The following is a 17535-nucleotide window of genomic DNA, read 5'->3' as shown; positions in this document are numbered from 1 at the left end:
GACCCTCACGCTGTAGCCTTTGGTCCAATGTTCACCAGGTACAACGGCAGAAAGCGTCTCTACTGCTCACATTAAGGTTTTCCAAACTCTTTTTGTCTCCAGCTAGTCATCAGTTATTGACAGTTCTTCGGTTCAAGCTGATCACATGATCTTGTTGATACACTGAGCAAACACCCTATTTTTTTAAAACGTGCAGTCTCCCCTTTCTCACTGGTCAATGGGTTATCTCATAAGATAAGTTCTAAATTCAGGGTTTTGAAATTCACCAGGTCACAATTTGCCGTTTCTCCTCCCTCTAGTGTTTGTGCTACCTGTGTGTCCACACAGCAATCCTGTTCATTGTGTCTGCCAGGTCCCAAGGTGAAGAGGCGAGAGTGTCTGACTCGGATAACGGCCGTCACTGGTGCGGCATCTCCATGATCCCAGCCACGCCCGCCGACGCCAGCGGAGATTCCAACACAGAGCCTGGAGCTACTGTCAAATCCCTCATTAAGTCCTTTGATACTGTTGGACAAAGTGAGCACGAGCACCCCAGCACACAGACACACACTTTCAGGGCATCCCATTACGCAGTGTAACTGTAGAGCAGAACAGCTGCTGAGAGGTCTATGAATATGTGGCTTTTCTCTGCAACTTGTGCGATTGGGCTGGACGGTCCTGGCTAAGCTGGCCTCAGACAGGTCGGAGGGTTTCCTTGTGTGTCTCAGTAAAATCAAAAATGACATGCTGGATATATCTTACTGATAGGAGGCATTTTCATTTAGAAACTTTAGTCATGCATTATGGAGATGGTGCCTCTTGTTTCATTTATTAAGCAGCTTGACATGAACATTATGTAGAGCTGCATACATTAGGACAGTTTTACTGGTTTTATTTAATCTTTCAACCAAGGCTATTCTTTTTTTCTTTTTTTTATGAAACAAGCTAAACTTCAAAATAAATTGTTGGGGGAAATGTACCAAAACTGAGTAAAATATACTATTAATTTCTCAAATATCAAAAATGAAAAGAGGACTAGGAGTCCAACTGTTTAAAACTGTTTAAAAAAAAAAAAAAAGCGGACAGTGGGCTGTGACATTTGTTTAATCTTTGAAAAAGGTTATTCTTTGCTTCTATAAATGCAGGCTTTACAGAGCACTTTTGAACTCAATGGTTACATGACTTGGTGTTTCAGATGGGCCAGGTCACACGGTTCAAATGCATTCCTCCTCAAGAAGCCCACTGAGTGGGATCCCTGTGCGCACTGCACCTGCTGCTGCTGTATCCCCCATCCAGGTATACACCCTGTTTCCCTTTAAAATTCCCTTTAAATACAGACTTCCTGTGAGTGGAACTGTTTCAGATGACTGTTTCATTCTCTTTTTAGAGACACTCGCACATAAAGCCACTATCAAAGACACTGGAAAAAAGAATTAATCACGGAGAATTCTCCCATCCTCATGGTATGTAACACAGAAGGGATTTGGGCATGTTGTAATGGTATAAATTTGCTATCAAATATCCATACTTCCTTTAACTGTCACACAGGAACAAATGGTGGCTTTTAGGTCAACAGACTGACAGCCAAAGTCCACTATGAGTGTTCAATGAGCACTAAATGAATGGTATTAAAGACATGCAAACATCCGACTGCTGCCAGTTTGGTGGAAAATTTTATGATTTTTCTCCTTGGCAACCAAATGCTGTAAATTTTGTGCATGGCTCTTAAAATGTCAGCATCTACATTCAGTAGGTCTTCTTGCTCCATCTCTGAGGAGTCATTTGAAAAACACAGTGACTTTAGAATCACAGGATTACTTTAATTGGATAAGGGATTTTTAAAAAAAAAATGTTTTATTGCAGTAAATCCAGATTATTTAGATTTTACTGCTCATTAGAATTCAAGTATTATTTTGTACACAGTGGGTACATCAGTAGTTTAGCAACATAGACACCTTGGAGGATAATGTGACTTTCCATAACTGCAGAACGCTAGAAGTCTTAAAGCAGAATACAATTAATTTCTATTTGTCCCATTGCCTTTCATGCCCTGCAACTGCACATGTGATTTGTCAAATGTACTTTATATTTTGATCCCTCCATTTCTAACTTTCTTTTCATTCTCCTGTGTGTTGTTTTAATTCCCACAGACAAATTGGCGAGCTGCAGGGAAGACCTGAAACCTAACAGCCTTATGAGGAAAAGCCCGTCACTGGAGTCTGTAATCAAAACCTCTGCCTCCCTCAGCAGCCGCACGCCATCCTTCAGCTACAACCGAGGAAGCAGCAAGCTCAGGTGAGTTTGTTTATTTATTTTTAAATAGCACTTCACTCTGAGACAAACCTGCTACTTTGAACTGGAGCTGGTAATTTAATCATACCTGAAAAAATTCTTCTTTTTTTTTAAGCTTAGGAGGAGCTAACATATTTGACTATGATTTCACCACATGAAAACTACATGTCTGGATTTGTTCTGGGTTTATGCTTCCCAATACTGTGACAAAGCAAAAATGTGAATAAGTTGATCTCTCACTGAAGCTTTAAAGCTGATTTTGTTTTTAAAGAAGGCCATTGCTGTGATGGCAAATCTTCACAAGCAGTTAACAAAACAAAGTTTATTTATTTTTAAATGTAGCTTTAAAATAGGCTGCATGACTCTAAAACTGGTGGTGGTTACAGATATAATGGGTGCTGTTGTATTTCTGCTTTTTAAACTTGCATACTCCCTCTTGATATCACTAGTTAAAGCTTTCTCTGTTAGTTTCCCAAATTTTATGTCCAGCATTCCTGTTTGGACACCGATGGCCTGCACACAGTAGATGGAGTGTTGGCTTATCAGAATGGGAAGAGAGGCAAATGGTGAACAAACATGTTTTTATACTCTTCTTGCTAGTGATCGTTTTCATGCACGGACAGCTCATGTCTGTGTACACTCGTGATTGCATCTGATGTAAATGGTGGCAACTTCGAAACAGCAAAGTTAGTTAAAGCAATGAAATAAATGGTAAATGGCCTGTATTTGTTTAGCACTTTTACTAGTCCCTAAGGACCCCAAAGTGCTTTACACAACCAGTTATCCAGCCATTCACACACATATTCACACACTGGTGATGGCAAGCTACATTGTAGCCACAGCCGCCCTGGGGCGCACTGACAGAGGCGAAATACTTGGCCAGCACACTGGACAACACCCTTAGCTTCAGTCAGCATACAGTTGACATTAATAAACAGCACTCATTGTTTATGTTGAAACTCAGAAACCTGTCAGTCCAGCCTCTCCACATCCTTGTCTGCTGTCATGACTGTTCAGCTCTCTGCACTTTGCACACAGCTGTATTTTTACAGTATTGTTTGTGCTACCAAGAATAAATTTTCCACACAGATAATTGGCCTTCCTTTTCCCTAGTGCAGTCTATCTTTTCTTACCATCTATTCACTCTTGACATTATTAATGTAAATGTGTGTGAAGGAGTTGTAGACTTTCTGGAAGAGGAGATTAGGGGGCTGTCTCCTTCCATATTTGGTATTTTAAAGGCTCATGATAAAGCTGCTGTATCACTGATGATAAATGCAGATACTCTCCGCACTGCAATATATGTTTGGATAGCATCTTGCTCCTTCTGGCATTATGGTGCCTCAAACGGAGAAATAATGAATTCAGCAGCAGAGCAGCGATGACGTGTGAAATATTTACTATGCTCACAGCAATGACCATGTCTCATGGTCTTCCCATGGCCTCAGCTCCAGCACAAACCCTTGGGAGAAGCCCCTTTGGATAATACTGCAGATAGGCATTTATCCAATCTGTTGGACAATTTTGGGGGATTTTAGAGAAATGCATTGAGTGTACTGTTTGCCAATATTTGATGGATGAAAAGTAAAACAGATGCCACAAAAAAAAACTTTGCTAAAGGTTTACATCCCAACACTTAAAGTCAGAGTGGGTGCTGGATTCACGCCAAAGTAATCTTGAGCCAACTCTTAACTCCAACACAAATGCACAAGCAAACCAAAGAAGCTTCAGTCTTGTAATGATAATTTGAAGCCCTGGAATTCAGAAGGGAGTTTTCAAACAGGGAACATTTGGAAAAGCTATGTAGGAATTGTATTTTTAAAGAGAGCATTAAGAGTTTGTTTTTGTTTTTTTAAAAAGGGTTTATTCAAATTTTTCAGGACTGAAATGGATCTAGTTTTTCAATAATGGTATGTTGTGCAGGTCATTGTACACTGTGATCATGGAGGCAGGCTCATTTTTAGCTCTAAAGTTAATATTTATGAGCCCATTATGTTATTTAAAGATGGCCAACCTTTGTAACCTTCCTGAACTAAAACACCAAAGTCTAAAGAAGAAGAAAAAGAGGAATGGAAGTTTTTAGCTTCCGAAAGCATGCATGTGAGAAATCAGAAATAAGTTGTGTGTTATTAGATCAGGACCACTTGAATGACCTTTTATATAGAAATTTTGGGGGGACTTAAATAATTGAACAAAGCCTTTTGCTGTGATCATCATATGCACTCAAGTTTGCATGGTTACTTATCCCCTCGATAACTTACTGCAAACTTGCTCCCCCCTTCCACCCAAAAAATCTCTCTATGTGATTGTGGTTCGTGTTTCCCTTGTGACAGTGTGGAAAGAAAGGACCCCTTGGCTGCACTGGCGCGGGAGTACGGAGGATCTAAGAGAAATGCTCTACTGAAGTGGTGCCAGAAGAAAACAGAAGGCTATCCGGTAGGGATCACAGGCCGGAGACCTCTCTCAGACACAAGACGAGCCCCACTCACTTTCACACCCTGCTCTTTTCTGCATCTTTGTCTGACTGTTTCATTTGAGTGTTTCACTCGTCCGGTTCTTATTTAAAGGCGAGACGACAGCCCCCCCCCCCCCCCCCCCCCCCCGTCCCCGTCCCCGTCCCCCCTTTCATATTACATGTATGCAGTATTGGTTAGTCTGCCCTCAGGTTCGGTAGCTATTTCTTTTCTTTTTTTTGTTTTATTTTCCTGCCATGAGTGATGTGCCGGACTGTAATGGCACATTACTCCTCCTGTCATCTCAGTGGGGATATGAAATCGCTGTGGCACAGCAGTAATGGAAGCAATGAAGCAAAGCACCCAGTCTTACAGACACACTGGATTTATACCTGTATGTATTTTCACAGCCTGCACTGTTTTTATGCTTGCCCATTCATTTTTATTTTATTTTATGTTGTTGTGCTCCCAGCGGCTTTAACTGGTTCCAGGAAGCCCTAGTGCTAACACGCTCCCTTAATACCTAGTTTAAGGAGCCTATTAACCCCAGTGGGATTAGAGATTTACCTCTGTAATCACTGTGTTTGTGTGCCAGTATGCTAAAGCTATACAGGGGGACTGGCTGCAGCCTCCAAAAAAGCAATTCTTTTATCACTCTCAGCCTTCTGATAGGAATTACAGTTACAGATGTAACTGACTGTGCGTCTCTGGGGTTTGGGGGTGAGTCTAATAGCACGTAACTCTGGCTTAACCAAGTATGAGAAAGCACAGGTGATAATAACTGCTAAAAATAAACCCAGCTGTCACAGTGATAAATAGTGAATTATTGGATGAGCTGTCAGATCAATAGTTCTATTTCACAAGGACAGTGGTGCTCAGTGAACTTTGATTCCCCCACCCAACCCCACCCCACCCCACACTGCCTCTTCTTTTCTTATGAGAACTGGTGCTTGACGGCCTCATGGTGCGTATGTTGGTGAAACACGCTCAGCAGATCTTCTTGTGATGGAAACAGCTGACTTAATGAGATAAAACTGACAATCTGTCTGATAAAATGCTGCTCCTGAACACAGGCTGCCCGGCTCAAATTGTTTAGACTGTTTTGACATCTTCGGGCAGTGGGGAGCATGTTTAAAGACGCTCTCTTGTAGCATTCGTTGATGCCACAGTTTTCTCGCTCATTGGAAAAAAAGGAGTTTCCTGGAAATCTTTTAACACGGCGATTAAAAATCGAAACAAAACCACTGGGCTGCGTCTTCAGGAAGTTTACTCTCTGCTGCGCCCACACACTGATAACATAACAATGTCACTACCTCTCAATGGCTGTAGTTTGATCTAGGGAGACACTTGTTACTTGGTACAGACAATGTACCAAGTAATAAGTGTCTTTAGCTGTCACACGAATAATATTTCCCTCTTAAATATTCTCGTGAAGAACAATAAACTAAACTGCAAATCTTAATTCAGTTCAGTACAACATTAATACCCCTTAATAGAGCCTCATTCCTACTGGTGTGGATTTAACTATGGGATCTTATGATCTGCTCTCACAGAGGGCTTAGCAACACCGTGTGATTATTTGCAAGTATCAGGAATGCATTAAGAAGATTTGGCTGCTAGGTGTGTTTCAGTCTGTGGCATAGAGCTGTGGTCCCTTCGTGCCTTTGCATATTCTCCATGTGCGACATGCGCGTGGCCTGTAATCCGGTTTAGTACTGGACCATTAGTTAGGCAGTTCGCCTTAAAAATGTTTACTTTGAGAACCAGTGCGACTACTTCCGTAAAGTAGAGACATGAGGTAATTCCTGTTTGCACATCTCATCAATATTTGTTAACTTGTACCAATCTTTTTTTTTTAGTTTTTGATTTAAATGAGAAAAAAAATACTTTTGTTTTTCTTATGCAACAATCAAATAAGAAAAAAGAGAAGCAGATGACTTTAACACTATCTTATCTCTGATGTTAAGTTGAGTCATTAGGATTTAAAGGAGGATCTCTCTAAAAGGGTGATCCGCTGTTATTTGCCCTTTTCCTTCTTCTTGGCACTGCACCCACAGAGATTTCTGCTTTCATGGATGCATGCATATGTCCTGCATCTTTGGTGTTACATACTGCATAGGGCATCACTTATAGCCACCGTGGTGAGTAAACTGCACCACAGCATGTAACCCATGTGACTAAGTCCTGTGGTGGGCAGAGAAAATTTTATTGCCATAGGATGCATTGAGCTTCATACGTCTGATGAAAGGTCAGGCTGCTTTGGCCCCCGATTACAGGCCCAGTGTCTGAGAGACACTGACTAACATGTCACACCGTGTGCACCTCCAGGATGGAAAACTGAACCAAGGGACCAGAAAAAACGCAGCATTCAGGTGTCTCTCTGTCATGCTCGTGTTGTGCTCTGATAAAGGTTAGTGAGGTTTAGTGTCATTAATACATCCACACACACTTTGCAGTCCCTCTCCTCCCTGCTGTGGACTAAGGTCAAAGAGGTAATCCCTCAACACTAATTAAGTGTGCCTATGCGAAGGCACACTTATTACTATTGCTCGGATTTATTATTATTATTATTATTATTCTTTTTCCGCCTGAAATTTTGGACCTTAACTCGCCCCACAGTTTTGAGACAAGGTTCACATATGATATATCATTGTGTGCGGCTGGAGCTGGAATGAGTTGCTATGACTTTTGGTGTTTATTACTTCTATAGTTTTTTAAATATGAATATTTTAATGCAAGTTTTTTCCCATTGAAATGAATGGAGAACAAGAAAACTTCATTTGTGGTGTGCTGGCTCACTCTAGTGGTATGTCGGGAGTAATGCGAGGCGGCCGCTGTGTCCCTGTGGACGCTTTTATTTTGTATAACTACCGGAAGTAGTTCCTGTGTACTGACGCTAGCTGGGTAGCTAGCGCCGCGTCGCTTAAAAAGCAGCCGGGCTTGTCTTAAACTTAAGAGGCTGACACTCGCTAAACCACCCGATCGCTCGCCAAGCGACTGTTTCACACTGGACTTATTTTTCGTTTATATGGGCCGATGATGCTGGTCGATGAGGAAAAACTAACTGAGTTGTTTGGTGGTGGCTAACGCGGAGCTAGCTAGCCACCGGTATGTGTCTCTTTCCCCTCATATGTGGGGAAAGAAACATGTGAGGCGGCCGCCGATCGACCGGTTTTCAGGTGAGAATGTAGGTGTGTAAACGTCAAATATCTGCTCGTTTTGTCAAAACATCCCATATTAGCAACAGATTTCTCACGATGTTGCTGCTAGCCGGCTAGCTAGTTTGGCCGGTCGGCTAGCCGGCTAGCTAGCTCGGCTAGCTAGCGCCGCTTCGCTCAAAAGCACCCAGGCTTGGCTTTCAGTGAGGCGTCTCTAACTCCTTTCACCCCCGATCGCTCCGCAAACAGTCTTTGTCTTAGCTGGACTTATTTTTCGTTTATATGGGCCGATGATGCTGGTCAATGTGGAAAAAATAACTGAGTTGTTCATATACCGGTGGCTAGCTAGCTCCTCGTTAGCCACCGGTATATGTCTCTTCCCCTCGTATGCGGGGAAAGAAACACCGATCGACCGGTGGTGGCTAACGCGGAGCTCAATCGTGGATAAGGGAAACCCAATGCAGGAGAAGCAGGCGGCTGGTGAACTGAATTTCAGGTAAGACGTTATTAACTGCACTCTATTTGGGTCAGATATAAACCGAGTTTAGGTGTAGTTTATTTTCGTTGTGCTGACAGTTACAATAACTGTACTGCGTGCTAGCTAGCACGACGGAGTTTCTATACAGCTGTGCGCGCTAAGTTACTGATTTTGAACTTTATGACAGCCTCTCCTATTTTCAGGCGAGAATGTAGGGGTGTAAACTTCAAATATCTGCTCGTTTTATCAAGAAGTCCCATATTTTATCAAGAAGTCCCATATCTCTCACGATGTTACTGCTAGCGCCGCATGGCAGCTAGCTGGCTAGGGCGGCTTGGCTGACACCTAGGCCGGGCTGACTGATACCCAGGCCGGCTCACGCTCTCGTTTCACCGCCGCATGGCGGCTAGCTGGCTAGCGCGGCTTGGCTGCCACCCAGGTCGGGCTGGCTGACACCCAGGCTGGGCTGGCTGACACCCAGGCCCGCTCACGCTGTCGTGTCACCCCTAGTCTTTCGTGATGACTCTTGGTTGGCTGCTGGACTTATTTTTCATTTATATGGGCTGGTGATTCAGTATGAGTGTCCGGTGAACTGAATGTCAGGTAAGACGTTATGTATATGTAAGGTAGTGACTGGAATAAGTCACAAGGTGTCGCTGTTGAGCTGCATATATGTTGTAAATTTTAGCAATTTTGACCATTTGTCCTCTGCAGGACACCGTAGTTCAGATTTCTCGTTCGCGTGGGCGCCATCTTGGTTCAGTGTTTACTGTGATGTGCAAAGGTAAGCACTGTCAGTGGCGAACTGCATTGGTTTTGTTTAAAAATAAGTGTTCCACTGTGTAAAATAGCGGTTTGTCATTTAAGCTGAGCATATATTTTGTTTATTGAGAGGTTCATGTATTGTCTGATGAGAGTATGAGACAAAGATATACTTTTCTTTCTTACTCTCATATAAAATATTTAGCTTTTATTAAATAGTTATCTGAATCTTACAACCAAAGTTTGTATAATAATACACAAGATTGGCTGTAGACCATTGTTAATCATTCAGAACACTGTGTAAAAATAACAAAAAACAAAAAGTGAATGAAAAGTGCATAAATATTTATTTTACGTGTTTGATGTGTGTGGCAGGGCGTGGTCTGCAGTGCCGCTGCAGGGGAGGTGGACCCACCTCAGCGGCATCTGCAATCACGCCTCTCAGGTGTAAAGTCTGTGCTCTCTCTGCTTTTTTTTTTTTTTTTTTTTTTGTGTATGTGTCGGGCTATGAGATGAAAAGCTACAGCCGGCTGTGTGGGTACAGCAACTATGTGTGAAAAGTGGTCCATAACGTAATGCTTCAAAGTGTGTTCATGCAAACATTGTTGGGTCTGCTTATGAACCTCTGCGCACAGCGTCTACAAATTGGGGCTGTACGAAGTCACCTCATCTTTACACAAAACTGTAAGCTGTCATCTGTGAGGCGCGAGCGGTGTTTGGTTTTACCATAGTTCATGGTGGAGAATGGCTGCTCTGCTGAGTTTTGCTCTCTGTAGCCGTTTGAATGGCAAACTATACTGATTAGCGGCGGCATAGGCACACTTAAAATTTCTTCAGAAATTTTCGCTTTCTAGTTGGCTCTTTAGTATAGCGTCAGCAAGTTGTAATTTGTCCTCGGCCTCTTCGGGCTACATAATTAATGGTCAGTTTGAAGAGGTGGCTTTCACTGTGCACCCTTCGCTTTCTATTGCCCCTCTGGTTTGGAGTGGCAGAGTCAGGAAACAAGCTCCTATATCACGCTCATCTGCCACTGTAGAGCCAGAAAAGCTGCTGTGCGAGTCTGAGACAAAACTCATGGGTGGGTCAGCCCCCGTGCAAGTTGTTATTACAGTCCTATTGTTGGCAGACGTTTTGGTCAAACAGCAGTCTAATTAAAGGGAAAGAGAAAGTAGGAGCTTTTGTAAGCATGCTGAGCAATTATTTGATGCTTTATAGCTCCTGAGGGCACAATAAGTCTGCGATTGTGGCCGAGCACAAAGCCTTTGCAAGACAGCAGTACTCACAGTTGTCTGTCTGCTAAAACAGCTTCATCTCACCTTCCAGCTTGTTTCACATATGTTTGGGTTCTGTACATGTATGCTTTAATTTATATAGATGCTGTAGAAAACAGTGAGTTATCATAATCTAAGTGTCTTAATGTACTTGATGATGATTCGCTGTTGTCAGCTTGTTTCTTGGGTGGGGTTCTGGACAGACCGTAATGGTTAATACACTTCATGGGGGGGGGGAAAAAGGGAAACACTGCAAATTACATGCATGTAAACACGCAAGTACTGAGTACAATAGCTGTGCTATCACCATGGAGAAGCAGTCTTGCACCCCTTAGGGAGAATGTGATGTGAGAAGGGGTGCATTTATCCACCAGCTGCTTCCAAACCCAAGTAACATAGAGTATCCTCAGAGTAGCTGAAAACCCGGCCTGCATTAGAACTCTCAAGGGAGGATGAGGTGTGAGCCCAGGCAGACGCTGTCACACCTAAAATGTCAGATTCTGGGAAGCTCAGATCAATCAGAGAAGACCTTAAGCTCGCTCTGATTGACTCTGCCCTGTGGGAGAGAGTAAAGAGGCCTCTCACAGGAAATTAGTATTCACAAGAGATCCTGTCCACGTCAGTGCTGGACTGGACACAGACTTGAAACACAAGACTGCTTTTATATAACTTGTGTTGCACTGGTTTTCAAGGCAGCTTGTTAGATCAGACTCAAAGGTGCAGGTTGTTGTGCCGGAACAACTTTGCCTGAAACTCGCTGCTTTGTGCTTAATATGTGTGTGGGATTTTTTTTTTCCGCCCCTGTGCTCTGACTCAGAGTTTTTACATCGATAAAGTGCAGATTGCTCCTGAACAACAAACAGACCACAAAAATCACACAACGAACTGGACAATTTACATATCTAGAAATGATTCATTCATTTTACAGTGGCTTGCAAAAGTATTCGGCCCCCTTGAACTTTCCACATTTTGTCACATTACAGCCACAAACATGAATCAATTTTATTGGAATTCCACATGAAAGACCAACACAAAGTGATGTACACTTGAGAAGTGGAACCAAAATCATACATGATTCCAAACATTTTTTACAAATAAATAACTGCAAAGTGGGGTGTGCGTAATTATTCAGACTCAATACTTTGTAGAACCACCTTTTGCTGCAATTACAGCTGCCAGTCTTTTAGGGTATGTCTCTACCAGCTTTGCACATCTACAGACTGAAATCCTTGCCCATTCTTCTTTACAAAACAGCTCCAGCTCAGTCAGAGTACATGGACAGCGTTTGTGAACAGCAGTTTTCAGATCTCGCCACAGATTCTCGATTGGATTTAGACACCAGACAGGTCAGAGATAAAGTTATTGAGAAATTTAAAGCAGACTTAGGCTACAAAAAGATTTCCCAAGCCTTGAACATCCCACGGAGCACTGGTCAAGCGATCATTCAGAAATGGAAGGAGTATGGCACAACTGTAAACCTACCAAGACAAGGCCGTCCACCTAAACTCACAGGCCGAACAAGGAGAGCGCAGATCAGAAATGCAGCCAAGAGGCCCATGGTGACTCTGGACGAGCTGCAGAGATCTACAGCTCAGGTTGGGGGAATCTGTCCATAGGACAACTATTAGTCGTGCACTGCACAAAGTTGGCCTTTATGGAAGAGTGGCAAGAAGAAAGCCATTGTTAACAGAAAACCATAAGAAGTCCCGTTTGCAGTTTGCCACAAGCCATGTGGGGGACACACACTAGAAGGTGCTCTGGTCAGATGAGACCAAAATGGAACTTTTTGGCCAAAATGCAAAACGCTATGTGTGGCGGAAAACTAACACTGCAGATCACCCTGAACACACCATCCCCACTGTCAAAGATGGTGGTGGCAGCATCATGCTCTGGGGGTGCTTCTCTTCAGCAGGGACAGGGAAGCTGGTCAGAGTTGATGGGAAGATGGATGGAGCCAAATACAGGGCAATCTTGGAAGAAAACCTCTTGGAGTCTGCAAAAGACTTGAGACTGGGGCAGCGGTTCACCTTCCAGCATGACAACGACCCTAAACATAAAGCCCGGGCAACAATGGAACGGTTTAAAACAAAACATATCCATGTGTTAGAACGGCCCAGTCAAAGTCCAGATCTAAATCCAATCGAGAATCTGTGGCAAGATCTGAAAACTGCTGTTCACAAACACTGTCCATGTAATCTGACAGAGCTGGAGCTGTTTTGTAAAGAAGAATGGGCAAGGATTTCAGTCTGTAGATGTGCAAAGCTGGTAGAGACATACCCTAAAAGACTGGCAGCTGTAATTGCAGCAAAAGGTGGTTCTACAAAGTATTGAGTCAGGGGGCTGAATAATTACGCACACCCCATTTTGCAGTTATTTATTTGTAAAAAATGTTTGGAATCATGTATGATTTTGGTTCCACTTCTCACGTGTACACCACTTTGTATTTGTCTTTCACGTGGAATTCCAATAAAATTGATTCGTGTTTGTGGCTGTAATGTGACAAAATGTGGAAAGGCGCCACCTCTCTGGGGACATCTCAGGCCCTCCAAGGTTTGGAGGCCTATCTCCCCCTACCACCACTTCCCCTGCCAGTGGCGGACTCCCTCAGGTGTCGGTGCGTTGGTGGTTCTTTGTGTCCGGGGGTGGGCGTCCAGGTACACACGGCTCACTCCTTGGCGGCCGCTTATCGGGGCCTGGAGCCTGGGGCGTGGGGTGGGGTGCCCCCGGCCTCTCGGCCTGGGGCTCGGTCACTCAGGCACGGCTGGCTGCCGGCGGAGCTCACGGGCGCGTCACTGCAACTCCCCTGGCTTCTGCTCCGCGGCTGCTGAGTGAGCCCTCATCTGGGACTCTCCTCAGCTCTTTCTGGGACAGTGGCGCGGCTGCCCCTCTGTTGGTCTTCCTTGGTCTCTTGTGTTCTGGGGGCCTCTGGATGTCTGGAGTTTTGATCTCCTCCATACCTGCTTCATGCCCTGGAGGACGGGGCTGTGGCCCCCCCACACCCTCTAGCAGATCATTACATGAAGGAACCTTTTAAAAAAACAAGCGCGTCCATGCTCACAGGTGTACACACGGGTGAACACACCCACAAACTACACCCTTTTTGGCTCCTACCTCAAAGCACACTGTTCTGTTGATCTTATGTGCTGCACAATAATGTTTAATATTTAGTATTTACTGTCATATTCCAATATATCATTGTGATGTTGTTTATTCTATTACTCTTGTTCTCTTCTGCTTGTTTTCTTTTTTCTTTCTCAGCAGGTGATCCAGGTGATTGATATATGCATTTTTTATTTCTTTTTTTTTTTCTTCTGCTCATTCTGTTGGTTTTTGTTTTTTGCCCTTCTCCCCCGTCCCTCTTCTCAGCTGTTTCTCTTTCCCTCTTTCTTTCTCCCCTTCTTTCCCCCAGTCAAGTCTGTCCCGTATTCAGTAAGTGAAAATAAAATAAACAATAAAAGGTGAATCAAATGGACCATTATGGCAAGGCTGGGATGGTCAATTTGGTAAAGTAAATCCGTTGGGCATCTTTCTTTGCCTTTAGACAACAATTCTGATGGCAAAAGAGCCAAACGGGACAGGCCAAAAAAAAGACAAAATGTGGAAAGTTCAAGGGGGCGAATACTTTTGCAAGTCACTGTATATTTGGTTATTTTGGTCTCATGTCATTGTGTCAGAACTTTTGAAAGCTTTTTTTCACCTAATTTGGCAAAACCATCTTGTGGCATTGAAGAGTAAGATGTTTACTTGTAGCCTTTTTTGGCCACGTTCAGTAAGCAAAAAAAGCCTTTCTTGAACATTTGTATATTTATCAGGCTCTTTGATGTCTTAATTTAGGACAACTCCGGACACTTTTTAAGCTTTTTTTCCCCCCCTCAATTAACCATAGAAGCCAAACAAAAATAAATGCGTTGTTTGTTTGAGATGGAAACAATGACCAAAGGGCTGTGAACATTAGGCCCTGACAGAGCACAGCTTATCCGGCCTTGTCTGGGAACTCACACACATGCAGAAAACCATTGAAAGACAGGAATGGACCCCCCAGGAGAGTGTGGAATGAAGGTCAGACATCGGGGAGGGGAAGAGGATAGGAGTAGACATTACTAAGTTCTATAAATGGAGGATTAACTGTACCTGTGGGGTGAGATCGTGATTGTAAAATAACAAATTACAGGTGATTAGACAGGATTTGTCCGGAATATTTTAGTACATGTGTTTTCTTATAAATGATATAATATTGAGGCTGTCTGGGTTGAAGTGCATTAAAACAAATGCATATTGAGTAGCTTTTAGCATCTGGTGTGTGTGAAAAGAGTTAAGTGCTTGTGCTAAGTGCCTATTGTGGATTCATGTGCCTTGTTGTCAGTGTAGAGCTAGGTATTCTCAGCATAACAATTAAAGGACTTGATGAGATGTCAAATTAAAGGGTCACTATGGCATATTGATGAATAAGTTTTATTTATTTTTATTGGTTTTAATCAGGTAAGAAGACAGAGCGGAAATATCCGCAGGTTCAAAGGCAAGCATTAGTTCTTTAAGGTTTAGGGTCCACATGGAGTGACAAATAAGTAAATCATTGCACTGTGATCAAAGTAATTAATTAGAAGGATAATTTTATCACAGACTATCAATATCATAGACTGAATAATCTCACCAAGAACCCAGCATCCATGGATGATGATGTTCGTTTCTGGGCTAAATCTGGTCACGCTGTCAGGAAAAAAAGTCACTTTATGTCTAAATTTAGTAAGTGACAATTGGCCACAACAAACTGATCTTCTCTCAGTTTTCTGTTAATTAGAAGTCTAAAAGGTGCCTGTATAGTATGTAGCTATCAAGACTAAAATCTGCTTACATTTGATAGGAGACTAGATAACTATTCATCATGATCAGATTCAACTCCAACATACTAGAGCGCACGGCACAGCACGGTGGTGCAATGGTAGGCAAAAACAGTTTGGGTTTGAATCTGCTGCTCATCTGACAAGTTTTTTGAGCAGTAATGGTGGAGATGATATTTCTCTTTTTAAAGCAAATTTAGAAGTACAGGGATGCCTTTTCACCATGCACACCATGTTTTTTCAAGCTTTTCCTTGTTGGGATTGGTAACACTGTGTTTACAGCTAAGTTAGAGGTGTGCTGTTTTTAGTCTAAACTGCATAGCAACTGGCAGCTTACACTGCATTACATTATATCTATTTGCAGGTGGCTCACAATAGACAGAACGGTTGTGAATTGTGGCTTCGATTCACCTGTGTGCCTTCTTTGACATTCTGTTGCGCTCCCTGCTCTTTATCCCCATACAGAAAAGCCTAATGCAATCAACAAGCTGAGTCTGTGGAGAACTCCTGTGATTGCTTACTTTATCTCCATGGTCCCACCTGCCTGGGATCAGTGCTCAAAACTATGTTTCATTACGAGATTTATTAAGATTTTCTCCTTCTCACTTCCTTCTATGTCTTTTCTTTCATGTATTTGATGTGAAATGTCAGAAAATAACCCTCCAGCCTGATATTTCCTACTTGGGGTTTTGACAAACTGTGTGTTTGATATGTACTGTAATTCAGTTTATCTGCCATAGCATAGGTTTACTTGCCGTACTTGCATTTACACCATGTCTGAAATCAGAGTATCAGCTGCCATGACAGCATTACAGCAGTGTGCTATCATCCTTATGTGGCACCAGGAGCACACACCCTTTCCTTTTGTTTCTGTGGTGTTAATCACCGTCTGTGTGCGCTTCAGCCAGCCAGCTTGTGTGGTTGGTTTACAGCAGGAAGGACGTGTCATCCAGGATGGATGTGACATGTCCTTGACCTTTTAATGTCCACCACAGCTAAAGCTACTCAAAGGCCTTAAATGGTTATTAGATTTTTGTTTTGTTTATTGACAGGAAAATAATCTTCACTGATTGATTTTATGACCGTGTTTGTTTGTTTTTGAAAATGAAATTATGTTTTGCAGAATTTCAGTTTTATAACTTTAACTGTTCTGTTGTCTGTTTGATGAATCTGGCAAGATTTTTAAAATGCTGTTTGTGCTCTTTTAGAAGGAGCAGAATGTTATAGGCTATTCAAACATTCATAAGAGTAAATGTTTGCGTGGCATGGCTCTCTGGGGATTTTGTCACCATGTTTTAGCTATTAATGCTATTAATATTTGCATCCAATATGTGTGGATGTCTTTTCTCTCTCCCTGCTTCTCTCTCATACTCTTTTTCTCTGAGCCCTAAAATGTGGCGGTTCTGCCTTTTGTGCAGAACGAGACACTTCCTGTCGCTTGATGCTGTGTTTGCTTTTCTGATCCGGCTCCCAGAGAGCTGTTGTTGTCCACTGCTGGTTTAGCATTCATGCCTGTCCCTCTCTTTCCACCCTGAACGAACTCCAGCACCCACCCTGAACTCAGACATACCTGTACCACCAGCTCTGGGCTGGGTCAAAATGTCAGTCTCCCTATCCAGCCACACTCCCTCACACGTCACACATGCGAATCTGCCCTTTGCAGTTTTTTCTTATCAACTTATTTGTCACTGTCCATCTTTGTCCTGGAGTCTGACTGTGCGTGTCTTTGTATGTTTGCACATACAGTAGGATGGACACACACACACACTGTGATTAGTGCTGCTGCTGAGCCAGCTACGAGAGGGAATGGGGAGCTGTGAGAGGAATGTGATCTGACATGACTGCACAGGTCTGGCCTTCACATGGAACAGGCTCATAGCTGACAGATGAAAAAAGGGCCGGTGCAGCTTCGCTTTCGGTGTCAGTTTATGAACATGTCACTGTATATTAATAATAGTTATTGAGGGTTGTCAAGGGGCTATAATATATATATATATAATGACAGGAACTTCCTTTAAAATTTCTTGCATCATGTGTTTATTGCTTTCCTTGAATGTGAACAAAGCCTGAACTCAGGACTTCCTGCTCCTTCAGAACTCATTGTGACCACAGATGTTTTGCAGCTTGGCTTGATGACTCAAACAAAAACACACTTTCATTCTCCATTAATAGTGTGATAAATATTCATTGTGCAAATTTTAGCGTCTGTGCACACACATACCACCTGAAGTTATTAGTACTCCTCAAGTTGAACTATGTTTTCAGAGGCAACATCAAACAACACCCAAAAACCAATGTTTGGTT

At 42.8% G+C, this 17535-nt stretch overlaps 1 protein-coding gene and 1 long non-coding RNA gene across 10 annotated transcripts in view; one reads left to right on the top strand and one right to left on the bottom strand.

The window, feature by feature from the left end:
• The window catches only part of LOC143420773 (uncharacterized), a 69636-nt gene that overhangs the window by 30672 nt on the left and 21429 nt on the right, over nucleotides 1-17535 (bottom strand). The window lies entirely within an intron of this gene.
• The window catches only part of specc1 (sperm antigen with calponin homology and coiled-coil domains 1), an 84760-nt gene that overhangs the window by 46709 nt on the left and 20516 nt on the right, over nucleotides 1-17535 (top strand). For all 8 annotated transcript variants that reach the window (XM_076888979.1, XM_076888980.1, XM_012920811.4 and 5 more), the window contains 5 exons: nucleotides 353-516; nucleotides 1175-1275; nucleotides 1367-1442; nucleotides 2130-2274; nucleotides 4605-4707. In XM_076888979.1, the coding sequence (XP_076745094.1) occupies nucleotides 353-516; nucleotides 1175-1275; nucleotides 1367-1442; nucleotides 2130-2274; nucleotides 4605-4707 (589 nt within the window). The remainder of the gene's footprint in view (nucleotides 1-352; nucleotides 517-1174; nucleotides 1276-1366; nucleotides 1443-2129; nucleotides 2275-4604; nucleotides 4708-17535) is intronic.

The sequence above is a fragment of the Maylandia zebra genome, linkage group LG10 (genome assembly GCF_041146795.1).
Source record: "Maylandia zebra isolate NMK-2024a linkage group LG10, Mzebra_GT3a, whole genome shotgun sequence".
NCBI classification, from domain to species: Eukaryota; Metazoa; Chordata; class Actinopteri; order Cichliformes; family Cichlidae; genus Maylandia; species Maylandia zebra.
The sequence above is the reverse complement of the archived record's forward strand: the minus strand, read 5'-3'. Positions and strand labels throughout refer to the sequence as shown.